This window comes from Trichosurus vulpecula, chromosome 7 (assembly GCF_011100635.1).
Source record: "Trichosurus vulpecula isolate mTriVul1 chromosome 7, mTriVul1.pri, whole genome shotgun sequence".
Taxonomy (NCBI): Eukaryota; Metazoa; Chordata; class Mammalia; order Diprotodontia; family Phalangeridae; genus Trichosurus; species Trichosurus vulpecula.
The window spans coordinates 234,904,317-234,921,177 of record NC_050579.1 but is presented as its reverse complement, the minus strand read 5'-3'; the positions used below and the strand labels follow the sequence as shown (position 1 = coordinate 234,921,177).

Here is a 16,861-nt window from a genome sequence, read left to right as displayed (position 1 = left end):
GATGTCTGATGCCCTTGTGGCATACAAATTCCATAGGGTGCTATTATTCCAGTTGAGTCCTCAACAAAGTAGCCATGCCAGTCTGGCATATGGGAAGTGGGAGGCTGTTTGAAGTACAAGAGAGAGGGAGGAGTGAGAGAAGGAAAAGAAGGAAAAAGAGAGAAGATGGAGAAGGAGAGGAAGGAGGGAAGAGAGGAAGAAGAGGAGAAGGAGAAGAGAAAGCAGGAAGAAAGTAGCTGATGGGACTAAGAAGAGAGTGATTTAAGTGGACTCAACCAATGCAGAGAAGATTAAATGGAGACAAAGGATGGAGACAAAGGAGGCAGTAGTGAGTAGACTTGTAGTGTAGGAAGCAAGTATGAATAAGTCTTTTTTCCCTTCAAGTACTAAGAATTGGGAAACTCAAAATAATAATGTGTCAATATTTCAAGTTTTCATGCTTTTGTTGGTGTAGGACTCCTTTTATCAATGCAAATATCAATTCCTCTATGTCTCAATAGACAGTTTTTGAAAAATAATAACTGACACATATAATGTTTTAAGATTATCAAAAAGTGGGGCAGCTAGGTGGTGCAGTGAGTACAGCACCAGCCCTGGAGTCAGGAGGACCTGTGTTCAAATCTGGCCTCAGACACCTGACACACACTTACTAGCTGTGTGACCTTGGGCAAGTCACTTAACCCCAATTGCCCTGCCTTCTCCCTTTAAAAAAAATAAAATAAAAATAGTTAAAAAGATTATCAAAAAGTACTTTACATGAATTATCTCATTTGATCCTTAAAACAACATTTTGAGGTAGGTCATAACAATGTCATTTTCTCCACTGTCCAGATAAAGAATCTAAGGCCAGCTCTTCAGTTGAGCCGTCCTAGGTAATCATTTAAAATGGTGAGGTACTCTCTTGATCCAGAGAACTCCACAAAATCATGCAAGTCAAGGGGTTCAAATCTCCAGGTCCACTTCAAGAACACCCGTGAAACAGCCCAAGCTATCAACAGCATGCATATCTGAAAAGCTACCAAGTATTTGAAAGACATCACATTGAAGAAACAATGTGTTCCCTTCTGTCGATATAATGTTGGAGTTGGCAGGTGTGCCCAGGCTAAGCAGTGGGGTTAGACACAGGGTCGTTAGCCCAAAAAGAATGCTGAATTCTTGCTGCATATGCTTAAAAATACAGAGAATGATGCAGAACTGAAGGGTTTGGACGTGAATTCTCTTGTCATTGAGCATATCCAGGTTAACAAGGATCCCAAAGTGAGATGGCGCGCTCACAGGGCTCATGATTGAATCAACCCATACATGAGTTCTCCTTGCCATATTGAGACGATACTGAAAAGGAACAAATTGTTCCTAAACCAGAAGAGGAGGTCACTCAAAAGAAAAAGATATCCCAGAAGAAACTGAAGAAACAAAAGCTTGTGGCACAGGAGTAAATATGACATTAGAGTGCAAATAAAAGTGAAATGAAAAGAAAACAAAAATAAAAAGAATCTAAGGCGGCCACATAGGATTAAAAATTCAAGTTTTTCTAAATTCAAGTTTTATACATACATATATATACCCTTTTCACTATACTATACAATTTTTAGCTCTAAGAGTTTCTTTTGTCTACAAAAAACATTTTTGCTTTGAACCTGGTGACGAACCCTTCTGAACTTAACAAAACTGGTTCTTGCTACCCCATGCAAAAGCTAGCATTTATATAGCACTTTTAAGTTCTTAAAGTGTTTTACAAAAATTAACTCATTTAATCTTCACAACAATCTTGGGAGTTAGATTCTACTATCATTCTCATTTTGCACATGGCAAAAGGAATCAAATGATGTTGTAAGACACCAAGAACTAATAAAACTAGAAAAAATAGAAAAGAATTTAAATATCTCTTTAGAAAAACAATTGATTTGGTGAATAGATTGAGGAGAAACAATATAAGAACTGTTTGACTACCTGAAAGTTATGATTAAAAAAAAAGAATCTGGCTCTTTGCAGCTCGCGCCGACCATGGGAATCTCCGGGGACAACTGGCACAAGCGCTGCAAGACCGTGGGCAAGCGCAAGCCCTACCACAAGAAGAGCAAGTATGAGCTGGGCCGGCCGCCCGCCAACACCAAGATCGGGCCCCGCCGCATCCACACCGTGGGAGTCCGAGGAGGCAACAAAAAGTACCGGGCGCTGAGGCTGGACGTGGGCAACTTCTCCTGGGGCTCTGAGTGCTGTACCCGAAAAACAAGGATCATTGATGTGGTCTACAATGCATCCAACAATGAGCTGGTCAGGACCAAGACACTGGTGAAGAATTGCATTGTGCTCATTGATAGTACCCCATACCACCAGTGGTATGAGTCCCACTACACGCTGCCGTTGGGTCGGAAGAAGGGAGCGAAGCTGACTCCTGAGGAGGAAGAAATTCTAAATAAAAAGCGGTCAAAGAAGATCCAGAAGAAGTACGAGGAGCGGAAGAAGAATGCCAAGATCAGCTCTCTTCTGGAGGAGCAGTTCCAGCAGGGCAAGCTCCTTGCCTGCATCGCATCCAGGCCAGGTCAGTGTGGCTGAGCAGAGGGCTACGTGCTCGAAGGCAAAGAGCTTGAGTTCTACCTGAGAAAAATCAAAACCCGAAAGGGCAAATAAACCCTAACTTGGACGTTCTCTAATGGAATAAATCCCCATATTGTTTAAAAAAAAAAAAAGAATCTGGATACAGTATTACAAGAGATTTTAAAGGAAAATTTCTCTGAAGTTCTAGAATAAGAGGGTAAAGTAGAAATAGAAAAAAATCTACTGTTCACCACCTGAAAGAGATCTCAGGAGGAAAACTTACAGAAATGTCATAGCCAAGTTTCCAAACTACCAGATTAAGGAGAAAATGTTGTAACAACAAGAAAAATAAAACAATTAAAATACTGCAGAAATACAGTCAGGATTTCACTGCACCTAGCAGCTTCTACTCTAGAAGACCTTAGGTCTTGGAACATTATATTTCAAAGAGCAAAAGAACTGGGGTTGCATGTAAGACACTTAACCAGCAAAGTTGACTATAATCCTGAATGAAAAAAAAATGGCAATTTGCTTGAACTGAACATTCTTCAGATATTTGTAACAAAAAGACTGTCCCCTTCTTGAAGCCTTTTCAGGTTGGTAGGCCCTACCAGGACTTGGCTCCTTTGGTGTAGATTAGAATCTCATACTGCCACCATGCCATGATGAGGCATGCTCCCAAGTTGGGTTTTTTTTGGAGGGTCACAATCATCCTGATGGTAATGACAGCAATTATGATAGCAATGATAATGAGTAAAATATTACATATGTGTGGTCATTAAGAAGATTTGAAACTTAAGGAGCTAATGAATCTGGACATTTATTAAGCAGTTATATTCCAGGCACTGTGATAAATGATGAAACAAAGAAAGGGAAAAGATGGTCTCTGCTCTCAAGGGCTCATGGTCTAATCTGGGAGACAATATGCAAATAATCATGTACTAACAAGCTGTATATTCGATAAATTGGAAATTATCAACAGAGGGAAGGCACTAGAATTAAATAGCAACAGAAGAGGTTTCCTGTAGAAGGTAGGATTTTAGCTGAACCTTGAAGGAAGCCAGTGAAGCTAGAAGGCAGAGATGAGGAAGAAGAACATCTTAGGCATGGTGGACAGTTATTGAAGATTCTGGGAGGCAGGAGATGATGTATCTCATTTGAGGAACAGCAGGAAGGCCAGTGTCATTGGATTTCAGACTACATTGGGTATGTGTGGGGTGTAAGAATATGGAAGTGTGTGTGTGTGTGTGTGTGTGTGTGTGTGTGTGTGTGTGCGTGCACTTATAAATGTCTTTGAACACTAAACAAAGGCTTTTAAAATTTCATCCTGGAGGTGAAAGGGAGTCTTTGGAGTATACTGAGTTTAAAGGTGATGTGATCATATCTCGTATCTGCCCTTTCAAAAAATCCTTTAGACATCAGAGTGGAGAATGAATTGTGGTGGGGAGAGATTTGTGTCAGGAAGACTAACCAGCAGGCTATTGGAGCAGTCCAAGAATGAAGTGATGAGGGCCTGTACCAGGACAGTGTCAGAGGAGAGTGGGTGCTATATGCTCAAAATGTTATGAAGATAAAATACATAGGCCTTGACTATGGTATACACAAACAAAACCAATATACTTAACATGAGAAGGGAAACTGTGAACTAGTAAAAATGCTTTCAACATGTTTCTCTGATAAAGGTCTTATTTCCAAGATCATAGAAGGAACACATTAAAATTCATAACAATAGGAGCCATTCCTCAGTTGATAAATGGTGGAAATATATGAATAGCCAATTCTCAAGAGAAGAAATCTAAGTTCATGGTAGCCATTTTTAAAAAAAAAATGATCCAAATCACCAAATCCAAATACAATTAAAAAATTAAAATAGTTTGAGAAATACGACTTAAAAATTTGATGTTATAGCTCATATCCACTAGATTGGTAAAGCTAAGAAAAAAGGAAAATAAAATTTTGGAGGAGCAGTGAAAAAATAGATACAGTGATATACTGCTGGTGGTACATGAAATCGTCCAACCATTCTGGACAGCAGTTTAGAACTATGCTCCCTAAGTCACTGAACCATGCATACCCTTTCACCCAGTGATAACTACTACTAGGCCTATGTCCCAAAGAGAACAAAGAAAGAGGAAAAAGCCCTATATGTACCAAAATATTTATGCAACTTTTTTTGTGTTTACATGAGACAAAGAACTAGAAACCAAATCAGCGGCCATTAATTTGGTAATGACTGAACAAATTTTGGTATAAGAATTGAATGGGAAATTATTATTCTGTAAGAGATGATGAAGAGGACAGAATTCTCGTCACTGTAATGATTGGCCATATTTTCATTGAATTGATGATATAGTTTGCTACCCATCTCCTGATAGAGAGGCGATGGATTCAAGATGCAGGATTTTTGGATGTGGCCATTATGGGAATTTGTCTTGCTTGAATGCATATTTGTTACGAGGGCTTTATTTCTTTCCTTCCTTTTGTGGCGAAGGGATGGAAGGGAGAGAAAATACTTAATAATTTTAATCTTTGTTAGAATCAACCAATTATCTGACGGTCAGCACATAGCTGACTCTGAAATGTTATGCCTGGTGCCTCGTTCCTGGAATACACACTAACTCATCTGATTGTACTTCCTCAATTCCTTTGTTTCCTTCCAAATTGCTCAAGTGATATCTATATGAAGTATTTTCTAAAACTCAGCTGCTAGTGCCTTTCCCCTTCCAAAAGTAACATATTAATTTCGTATATATTTATTTATCTACTTGTGTTTGTCTCCCCTGTCGAAATGTAGGTTCCTTGAAGGCAGGGACTATTTCACTTTGTCTTTGTATCTCCAACAATTCACATTATGCCAGAAACATAGTAAGTGCTTAATAAATGCCTTGTGATTCCTCAGCTGAATGTCTTGAATATGTCTTATGAGCATGTGCATTTTCTTTATCAATATAACCCACAAATCTCAACATATTTCATTCTGTACAATTATTATTTATATCTGCCTATAAATCTTTTACATAGGAAGTATTCTATTCCCTGGAATCCTTTTTCTGGCTTGTTTACTATCAAGGGCGATCAACCAATAACTCAACAAGTATTTATCAAGTGCTAGGGACATAAATACAGAAAATTTAAAAATTCCTATTCATAAAGAGCTTACAGTTTAATAAAGGAGATGACAAATACAATCTCTACATAAATAGATATAAGTTAATAAACATCCTTAAACACAATGTAATTAAAATACTGTGGTTTGGGCCAGATAATAGTGGGGGTGGGGGTGGGGTCAAGAAAGGCTTCTTGGTGCCTAAGATGGTGCCTAAGTTTAATCTTAAAGGAAGAGAAGAATTCTTTGAAGGGGAGGTAATGAGAGAGGATTGCTAGGAGGCATAGTGGATATATCACTGCACTTAGAGTGAGGAAGACTTGAATTAAAATCCTACTTCAGACATTTACTATATAACTCTGGGAAAATGGCTTAACTTCCCTCAATCTCAGTTTCTTCACCTGATAAATGGGAATAATAGCACCAACCCCACAGGGTTACTTGTTGTGAAGATCAAATGAGATAACTTATATGAAGCACTTTGCAAATGTTTAAGTGCCCTATAAATGCTAGCTTTCATCATCACCATCATTATTACAGGTACAGAGGATAACTAGTACAAAGATAGAGATGGGACATAGAGTACCATGGGTAGGCAACAGAGAGGCCAGTTTGTCTGGATTGCAGCGTGGGATGGGGAATAATGTCCAATGGAGTTGGAAAGATAGTTTGGGGCCAGGTCGCATAGAGCTTTAAAAGCTAAGCAAAGGAGTTAATGTTTTATCCTGAAGGCAAAAAGGAAGCCACCAAAGTTGGTTGAATAGAGAAACCCACACAGTTAGATCTGAGCTTACTGGGAAAAAATGGTGGCAATGTGTAAGAAAGGGCGGCGTGGGGAAGAGACTTGAGTCAGTGAGACCAATTACAAGGCTGTTGTGATAACCTAGGTGAGAAGTGATGAGGGCATGGATTGTCAGTAGCTTTGTTAGTGAAGAGAAGAAATCAGAGACACGTTACCAGTCCGGCTATTGTCTTATTCTCTGTACATTATCCCTCTTTGGTCATACATGTCCTTAGTGATGTCTTTTACTCTACCACTCCTGTGTAAGTCTAGGCTGATAATATGTTCTGGCCTATTTATAGTCACAATATATCTTTCCAGTGCCCTTTGGGCCACTTGTAAATTTGATTCTTCTGAGAGAGTGATGTTCCACAATTCTTAGGAATAAAGTATCCCCAGGAGAATATTGGTGTTAAGAATATATTTCTGTGTTAAAAAGAAGCTTTGTGTCACTGAAAGCTTTGGATAATTTCCAACATATACTCTGGTTTGATCTTATGTTACTCAAATATATCAGAAACAAGTATATACTAGTGGATGGTAGGCTCTTAATAAATGTTTATTGATTGATATATATATCTGAGAATCTAATTATTATGTCACTCAAAGCCCAAGGTTCTCCCAAGGGATTCTGGGTTCAGATGGAATCTGTCTGGTAACAGGACACCATGGGGGTCAGTTTCTTGCTCTGGCTCTACTACCAAATGGAGAAAAACCCCAGAGAATCTTTAAGATAAAGCTTCATATCTAGATTTCCCCAAACATAGGTTAGAGTCCCCTCTTTTCTTTCTTTCCCAGGAAGTAAATAAGCAATATTTCCTCATCATAGGAAATTTATAAAAAAACAAAGGAGTCACAGGAATGTATGAACAAATGTAGGCAACATAAAACATTCAGAAAACCTAGCCAACTCACAAAACTCGTTTGGAAGATAAAGGGACTTCACAGTGAATAATTACTTCTCATTAACCTTGAATTTATACTATACAAACAACTCACATCAGCGTTATGGAGGGTTGGCAAAGTCATCTCCTGGGCATCTCCTGCCCAGTCATCACATGCATTTAGTCTTTCAGATAGAAGATTTTCTTGACCTCTTAGTCTCCATGAAGCTAAAAAAATCTTTCCCATTTGGGTGACCAGAGCCCAACTTTGGAACTTAAGAGCTCATGAACTTGGGGTTACCCATGAAGCAACAATAAAAGCTGGTGCTATTAAAGAAATCACTTTTTGTTAGAAAGCTAGATTCTGAGATCATACTCTAGGGAAATAAATACCCCACTTCTCCACACAGGAGGCTGGAGTACAAGAATGGTGATGTTGAACTGTCCTCTTAGAATGAGTGCAATCAGGTCTCCCATTGTCTTATCAGCTGTAAGTCACCATTGTTTCTGAGGAAGTTGGAGAGGAATCTCTGCCTTACACTTTGCTGTACTCTGAGGTGAAAGGCCAAGGGAAAGTCCATGAAAAGGGTCTAACCTAGTGGGCAGGTCCAGAGTTTACTACTCTTATAGATCACTCTGTCAAGAGTATATCCCCCAGGGTCTTAATCATTAAAACAATGGTGAATCTCCCATGTCACCAGCAATGGCCTAGGGTATGTATGTCTCAGTAAGTGCAAAGTTGGGATGCATGTCTAGTTCTATGAGAAGTGTCCACTTTGATAGAGGTTAATTTCCTATAATCTTATCAAAGTGACTGGAGGATTCACCAAATTGGTCTATTTTGCTACTTTCATAAGAATATTTGGGAACACCATTACGGTGATTCTGACTTTGCTTGTACTATTTAATGTCAGAGCAATAAATACTAGTATTTAAAAGTATATTATTTGATTGTATATATTGACCCTGGCTTAAATCTTGAAGTTTTGAGTTGCTTTGTATACATTCTAGTGCTCAGAAGAGATATCTTGTGCGGTAGGTTTTTTTTTTTTTTGAGGGAAAGTTCCTTTTATTTTTATTAACTTGCCAAATATCAATTAAAAAAGAACATTTCATTATATAAAGATCTGTGCTACATACAGCTTGTTTTGGCTTCTACACAAAGTGAACAAAATAATACTTTTTGGATAATTGAAATGAATCATTTTATCAAGGATTAGTTGTGACTATAAAGGGTGGCCATTAAAATAATTTTGTGTTTTAGCTGATTGCTAGATTCAAGAGATCTCACAAATAGGAAAGTTAGGATTCTGTCCTACATTTGTTTTGGGGGAAAAGGAAAGGGAATATAAAAATAGAGTCTATTTTCATCATTTATACTGAAGTCCATGTTTTTCTTATCTCCAGATGGGGCTTCCTGAGTTTAGCTGGGCACATATAGAATGGGGTTATGGAGGCTGTGCAAATAGCACCATATATATATATATATATACATACACATACATATATATATATATATATATATATATATATATATATATATATATATATATATATTTGTTTTCACAAATGATACTGTCTGAGCTGAGAGGAGAGATTTAAGTTGCAATGTTTAGTGATGAATAGATAACAAGGTATAAACATGTAGGACATTTCTTTCCCAAATGTGGCATAAGATGGAAGACAGAGGATAATTCAAGAGAAATTATCCAAACCATCTATTCAATCGTGTTACTAAGCAATGAATGTCGCACAACATTAATAGATTTGTGGAATTTATATAGTGGACTGAAATTTCTCTAGGGAAACTTCCATTCTTTGACTTTTAAAGGAAATGTATTGAGGAATGATGATTGCTATTACAAAAAGTTTCATGAAGTCATTTTAAAGTTCTACATTTGAATAGTAAATAATATTTTCAGAGTTGTTACCTCATTTACTTCTCCTATAATATTGATAGGGGGGCACACCATAGGAATTGGAATACTGGACTCGTAATCAGGAGAATGTGGATCTGAATCCTGATGCAGACACAAGCTGTGTGACTGGGTGAGGTTGTTGCCCTCAGTTTTTATCTATCAAATGGGGATAATCAGAGTGCCTACCTCACAGGGTTGTCATAAGGATCAAATGTGATAGTTCACATAAAATACAAACCTCAAAGTGCTACAGAGATATCAGCTATTATTACACATAATTTCTCTAAAAAAATATATTTTAGTTCCCAACAAATGAATGAATACCTGTAATGAAACATATGGAAGACATAATTGTGCTGACTGGGAATTGCTTTTACTGAACAAAATGGAATCTTTCTGTGACAAATGAGATGGCTTTGGGTCATCATTCCACATATCAGTGATCATTGTGCAAAACTATCTATGTAGAATGCATGAGAAATTAGAATAAATGATTACTTAGCTCAAGAAATACTCAGGAAGCTACTTTTTAGATGAGATGTCCGAAAAAAACAAGATATTGTCTTTGATATTGGCCTGTTTGGATTTACCCATTTCTTCTTCTTTTTTAATCTGGTATATTATTTTTTCCCAGTTACATATAAAAACAATTTTAACATTCATTTTTAAAACTTTGAGTTCCAAATTATCTTCCTTCCCGCCCCCACCCCCCCCACTGAGAAGGCAAGCAATTTAATATAGATTATACATTTGTAGTCATGCCAAACATTTCTATAATAGTCATGTTGTGAAAGACCAAATTTCCCTCCATCCTATTCCCACCTCCCATTTATTCTATTCTCTCTCTCCTTTCATCCTGTGCCTCCTCAAAAGTATTTTCCTTCTGACTACCCCCTCCTTCAATCTGTCTTCCTTTCTCTTATCCCCTTCCCCTCTACTTTCCTTTAGGGTAAGATAGATGTCTACATCCAGTTGAGTGTGTATGTTATTCCCTCTTTGAGTGAATTCTGCTGAGAGTAAGGTTCACTCATTCCCTCTCATCTCCCCCCCTCTTCCCCACTGTAAAAGTTTTTTCTTGCTTCTTTTACATGAGATAATTTGCCCCCATTCTACCTCTCTTTTTCTCTTGTTCCCAGTATATTCCTCTCTCACCCCTTCATTTCATATTTTAGATGTCATCCCTTCATATGCAACTCATATCTGTGCCCTCTGTCTATATATACTCCTAACTGTTCTAATGAGAAAGGTCTTACGAGTTATATCATCTTTCCATGTAGGAATGTAAATAGTTTAACTTTATTAAGTCCTTTATGATTTCTCTTTCATGTTTACCTTTTCATGCTTCTGTTAAGTCTTTTATTTGAAAATCAAATTTTCTATTTAGCCCTGGTCTTTTCTCAAGAATGCTTGAAATTCCTCTGTCTCTTTAATCATCCATTTCCCCCCCTCATGGACTATACTCAGTTTTCTGGGTAGATGATTCTTGGTTGTAATCCTAGCTTATTTGCCTCCCTGAATATCATATTCCAAGCCCTCTTATCCTTTAATGTAAAAGCTGCTAAATCTTGTGTTATCCTGACTGTGGCTCCACCATACTTGAATTATTTCTATCTGGCTGCTTGCAATATTTTCTCCTTAACCTGGGAACTCTGGAATTTGGCTTATAATAGTCCTGGCAGTTTTCATTTTGGGATATCATTCAGGAAGAGATCAGTGGATTCTTTCAATTTTTATTTTACCCTCTGGTTCTAGAATATCAGGGCAGTTTGCCTTGACAATTTCTTGAAATATGATTTTTAGGCTCTTTTTTGATCATGGCTTTCAGGCAGTCCATCAATTTTAAAATTATTTCCCCTGTATCTATTTTCCAGGCCAGTTGTTTTTCCAATGAGATATTCACATTGTCTTCTTTTTTTTTTCATTCTTTTGATTTTGTTTTATAATGTCAACTTGATTTCTCATAAATTCATTAGCTTCCATGTGCTCTATTCTAATTTTTAAGAAATTATTTTCTTCAGTGAGTTTTTGGACCTCATTTTCCATTTGGCTAACTCCGCTTTTTTAAGGCATTCTTCTCCTCATTGGCCTTCTGGGCCTCTTTTGCCATTTGGCTTGGTCTGTTTTTAAGGCTTTATTTTCTTCAGCATTTTTTGTGTCTCCTTTACCAAACTATTGCTCGTTTTTCATGATTTTCTTGCATTACTCTCATTTCTCTTCTCAGTCTTTCTACTACTTCTTTTACTTGATTTTCAAAATCCTTTTTGATCTCTTCGATGGCCTGAGACCAATTCATATTTTTCTTGAAGGCTCTGGATATAGGGACTTTGACTTTGCTATCTTCTTTTGAGTATGTATTTTGATCTTCCTTGTCACCAAAGTAAGTTTCTATAGTTAGAGCTTTTTCCCTCAGCATTTGCTCATTTTCTCAGGCCAACACTTGACTTTTTAACTCTTCGTTAAAGTAGGGCTTTGCTTCCAGGGTAGAGGGACAGCTGTCTCAAACTTCAGGGGTTTTATGTAGCTGTTTTCAGAGATAATTCTAGGGAGTTGTAAGTTTTCAGTCCTTCCAAGGTGGTATGATCTAAGGAGAGGTGTTTCTTCCTCTCTTGGCCTGTGCTCTGGTCTGTGAGTGACCACAAGCACTCTTTTCTGCCCTGGAACTGTGACGAGGGTCCCCCATCTCACTGCTGCCACAAACTCTGCTATACTAGTGCCCCTTCTCACCTGGAACTGCCACCCAGGACTTTGACCCAGATCCAAGTATTGGCAAAGCAACAGTGCTAGAAAAGAGACTCCTGTAATCTCCTTTTGAGTAGTTGTTCTGCCCCCTTAACATCTGTGGGCAGAGGGCTCTGGAAGCATTCAGTGCTGCTGCTAATTCAGTCACTCCTAAGACCTGCTCCTGGTTTGCTGGGGTGGGGGGACTGTGCTGGCTTGGCCTGTGTGGGACTGAGCCCCTCTCTCTTCTAGGTCCAACAGACCTTTCCTGCTGACCTTCTAAGTTGTCTTTGGTGTCTGATGGCTGAGAAGTCTGAAAACCACCACTGCTGCCAGTGACTCAGTCACCCCAAGGCCTGCTCTGGGTTTGCTGGGGCCTGGTCTGCCTTGAACTGTGTTCCTCTCTCATCCTGGTGCAACAAACCTTTCCTGTCAACCATCCAGGTTGTCTTGGGCTGGAACCTCTTTTTTTGTGAGTTCTGCCGCTCTAGAATTTGTTTAGAATCATTTTTTAAACGTATTTGGAGAGGTTTAGGAGAGAGCTCAGGTGAGTCCCTGCCTTTACTCTACCATCTTAGCTCTGCCCCCCTACCCATTTCTTCTAAAAGCTCAAGGGCAAGGAAAATTCTGGTCAGCTATAATGGAATAGCCCCACCCTCCTTTAACAGGTAAGCTACAAATGATGAGATTATGCAATCAGGATGCAGTTAGGTGGTGCATTGAATAGAGCACTGGACTAGAATCAGGAAGATGCATCTTCCTGAATTTAAATCTGGCCTCAGACACTTACTAGCTATGAGACCCTGGGCAAGTCACTTCACCCTGTTTACCTCAATTTCCTTGTAAAGTAGTCTACAGAAGGAAATGGCAAGCCATTCTGATATCTTTGCCAAGAAAATTCCAAATGGGGTCACAAAGAGTCAGACAGCTGAAGGAGTGCCAACATTTATTTAATTATAAAATTTACCCAAAAATAAAAATTTGAAAGGATGAGATAATAATGAACTAGTATTTTAGAAATATTTTTAAAAATGGTATGTTTTTGTTTTCACTAAAACATTATTTTTAATAATAATGTATTCAGTAAGTGCAATGTAAATATGTTTCTTTATTTTATAAATGTTTATTTAGTGCTTTATGATACAGCAATGAGAAGATCTGGTTCTCAGTTCAGTATATTTTGTTATTTGGCCTTAATAGCTGTGATATGGAAGGAGAGAGTATCATTGGCTAAGCTTACTAAATCATGATAGTCATTTTTCAAACCTATTCACCAATTATGCAAAACTTTTTGTTGAAATTTGCTAGTAAATATTTCATCTTCCCTGAGTTCAATTATTGTTTCAAAAATAGATAGATTTTACATTTTTAATTTTCAAAAATGGGTTCAGCTCAGTGTAATGGGGCATTCCTGTACTCTGAGTTACAGGGGACATTGAAACTGGTGGATCGCTTGAGCTTGGGAGTTCTGAGCTATGGTGTGCTAATGTAATCACCCTCTAGGATCATGGGGAAGGGGGACAAGGGAGTTGGGGAAGAAAGGGACTAGGTTGCCAAAAAAGGGTAAACCAGCCCACAACAGAAATGGAATAGGCCAAAGTGCCCATGCCCTTCCACGCTGGAATCAGCCCATGAGTAGCCCTTGCATTTGGAGCTTAGGTGAGAGGGGGAGAACTAGTCTTTTTGTTTTATAGTGGGTTGAAAATGCACTAAAATTCTTCATCAGGATGATTTTAAAAAATGGTCAGAAAATTCTATTCTCAAGTTTTTAAGGTGGCAGATATAGGTGTGTGTGTGTGTGTGTGTGTGTGTGTGTGTGTGTGTGTGTGTGTTTTAATAGGTGATACATTCACAGTTTTCAGCAACCCAGAAAAGAGAAAGTATTCGGGAGGATGAGTGATCAACAGAGTCAAATGCTGCCAAGAAGTCAAAAAAGCTGAGGATAAAAAAAAGGCTATTGGATTTGGCAAGTGAGAACTTTGGCAACTTTAAAAAGAGCACTTTCAGAACAGAGAGAATAGCAAAGAGGTTGAGAAACCAGATAACTGGAAAACAGTAAGTTCAAAAAAAAGTTTAGATTTTGGAGGAAAAATAATGTATTATAATTTCTGGAGTAAATGGCAACCTATCCATATTTACACATCATGCATTATAAATTGTAATGCTAAGCTCAAGGTTCATTTGCAAAAGACTCTCCTCATTGGTGGGGGATTACTCAATGTTCTATCCCTTTATGAGAGGGTGTAGTTTATGAGAGCTTGTAGCCAGAATGGGCTTTGTTTTCTTTGAATGACTCAGCTTACCTCATTGAGCCTCTGGACGCTGTGGCTTGCTCTTCCGGGGCAGGAAGCCCAGAGAGCATGTCAGGAAGCAGAAAACTTCCTGTGTGATGAGTCATGGGGCTGGCTGAGGGGAGGTGTTAACCTCTACCCTAGGGGGAGGGGCCAACTCAAGAACCAATCAGCCCTGGTCATTCAGGCGGAGCTTGATGATGTCGAAAACTCTATAAGAGGGGAGAGGACAGCTTGAAGAGCTCTCTTTCCTTTTCCGGTTGGAGCCAGAGACAGTTACAGCGACAGTTACAGCGACAGTTACAGCGACAGTTACAGTTTCAGTTACAGCCACAGACACAGCTGAAGCAGGAGCTGCCAGTAGCAGAGCTGACCTACGGGAGGAAGCTGAACAAAGACTTCAGGCCAGTGGGTAATCTTATTACCATCGAGGGGGAAGCATGATTTTGCTTTACGCAATCATGCTTCTCTGTAGCCTCCTGGTTACTCTTGCAAGGCGTACTTGTTGGGCCTGCAAGCTTTTGATCAACATATCAAAATGGGGCTGCTGGTTCATGGGTTGGTTACTATGGAGCCTAAATAAATGTTTTGATTCTTCTGCCTTCTATTTTGAGAGTTTCTTATATCCGGCGATTCCGAACGTTTCAGACATGTTTATGATCCTCTTTGAGATTATAAACTCGGCCCTCCTACTACAGAGCTTGAGAGAAGAGAGAACAAGTATAGTTCCAGGTGAGAAGTTCCTAAAGGAAACACAGATTCTGGGAGGAAGCCAACATGTAGAGAAGTTGGTCCCTCAATCATGTTCCTACTTGTAGCTTACTATTCTTAAGACCTTAGGGAAATTCTCTTTGGGTGATATTTGGGTTTCTCTCTACCCCTCTCCCTCCCGTTCTCCTCAGATTTTCTCCTAACCCCTCCTCCTGCTCTTTCTTGGTTGAATTGAGATATATTGACATATCATTCTCACAAAAGGAAAATAAAGAAGAGAAAAGAAAAGGGGATGACACAGGGCCATTGACCTCATGCTAGAGAGGCTGCCCACCAAGGGGTACGTGCCAGGAGATAATCTGAGTGGCAAGGCATGATGATGTTGGGTAGTGAAGAGGGGAAGAAGGAGCTTTAGTAAGGAATTTTGCTCATCAGATGCTATGGTTATCTAGGTCAATATTTGGTTATAACCTGCCTTAAGGGTTAAAGCTCATTGAAATCATACAGATCTAAAAGTTGGAGGGGGCAAAGTGGAGGACTGTTAAGCTACAATGGGTAAAAGGAATGCAATGGTTGTGTTAGAGACAAGCCTAAAATCGACTATCCTGGGGAAGGTGATTTGGTATCAATCTTTCCACTTTCCCATTGGTTGATCACATACTCCTTGGGCCATGAGTTCATGGACCTCGATCTGGAGATCACTGGTTTATAGTACAAGAAAAGCTTTGTTGTAAAGTCATATCTAGAATGGGGGGTGGGGACTTAATACATGAGTCATTTTTTTGATCTCTTCAGATTTTAGTTCCCTCCCCATAAAATTATTTGTATCTACTTTGTATACATTTTAAAATCTCTACTTGTCTGTATATGTATTATTTCAACCCAAAAAACATAAACTTCTTGAGAGCAGAGAATGTTTCTTCTTTTTTTTTTTTAGCCTCAGTGCCTAGCACAGTACCTAGCACATATAGTAAGTACTTAATACATGTTTACAGAATGAATGAATAAATTGGAGGGTAGGGTCCATTATATTCAGAAACCCTTCTAACTATTTCCTCCTGTTCTAATTAACCTTTGATACAGGTTCCTGGCTTTAACCTGGATAGGATTGCTTTCTCTCAAAACAAATTTGCAGCCAAGTGTCATTTCGTACAAACTCTCGGGAAAGAAAATAGAGTTAAATGATTTCCCAGGAGATTAAGAGTATTGGGGTCCACATGGAAAACTAATTTCAGCAATGTTGGATTTTAGCCACATTCTCTGACTTCAAAAACCCTTCCCTATGAGACTTCCAAGATGCTCTAAATAAAGGTGACCACTTGGTCCTTAGGGCCTTGAAAAAAAATGCAATGTTGCTTCTTCCAAGGTCAGATTCAAGAAAACCGAGTTGTAGAAATTCCTGATCGCTCCCTTGTTCAAACGGTTCCCTCTTTTCCCCTCTCTGTTGGAAACATCTCATTGATTTTTGTTCCTCCCCACTTCTATTTGCCAAAGGATAATCAACAAAGATTGAACAGGGACACAGCCAAATGAAAGTACCACTCAGATGTCCATGACTACTCTGACTTTAAGTGGACTCTAGGGAATGTGTTGGGATAGGTGGCTATCATAGACTCAAAGAAATATATGATATTGGAGCTGGAAGGGACTCAGGAGGCCTAATCCAACCACCTTGTTTTGCAGACAGACAAACTGAGACCCAGAGAGAAGAAATAAACAAGCTTTAGACCGGAATGTTTAGCCTTCTGTGCTCTCAGAGATCCAGGAGCGCTCCAGGGCCTTCTTAGTAATTCAACAAAAGGTGCAAATTTTCAGACCAATATTTTCCTCTAATTAAGTGATGGAAGCCCTGGGCCCAGAAATGCTAAGCAAATAGCCCATTAAAGCATCCCTCCACAGTTTCTACAGGAACC

General features: G+C 38.9%; 2 protein-coding genes across 2 annotated transcripts in view; one reads left to right on the top strand and one right to left on the bottom strand.

Moving 5' to 3' along the window:
- PTCHD4 (patched domain containing 4) overlaps nucleotides 1–16,861 on the bottom strand; it is a 343,137-nt gene that overhangs the window by 47,838 nt on the left and 278,438 nt on the right. The window lies entirely within an intron of this gene.
- Nucleotides 2,005–2,556, top strand: LOC118856380 (40S ribosomal protein S8-like). Its single transcript, XM_036766670.1, has one exon. It carries the CDS (start codon nucleotides 2,005–2,007, stop codon nucleotides 2,554–2,556), a length of 552 nt encoding a protein of 183 aa, XP_036622565.1.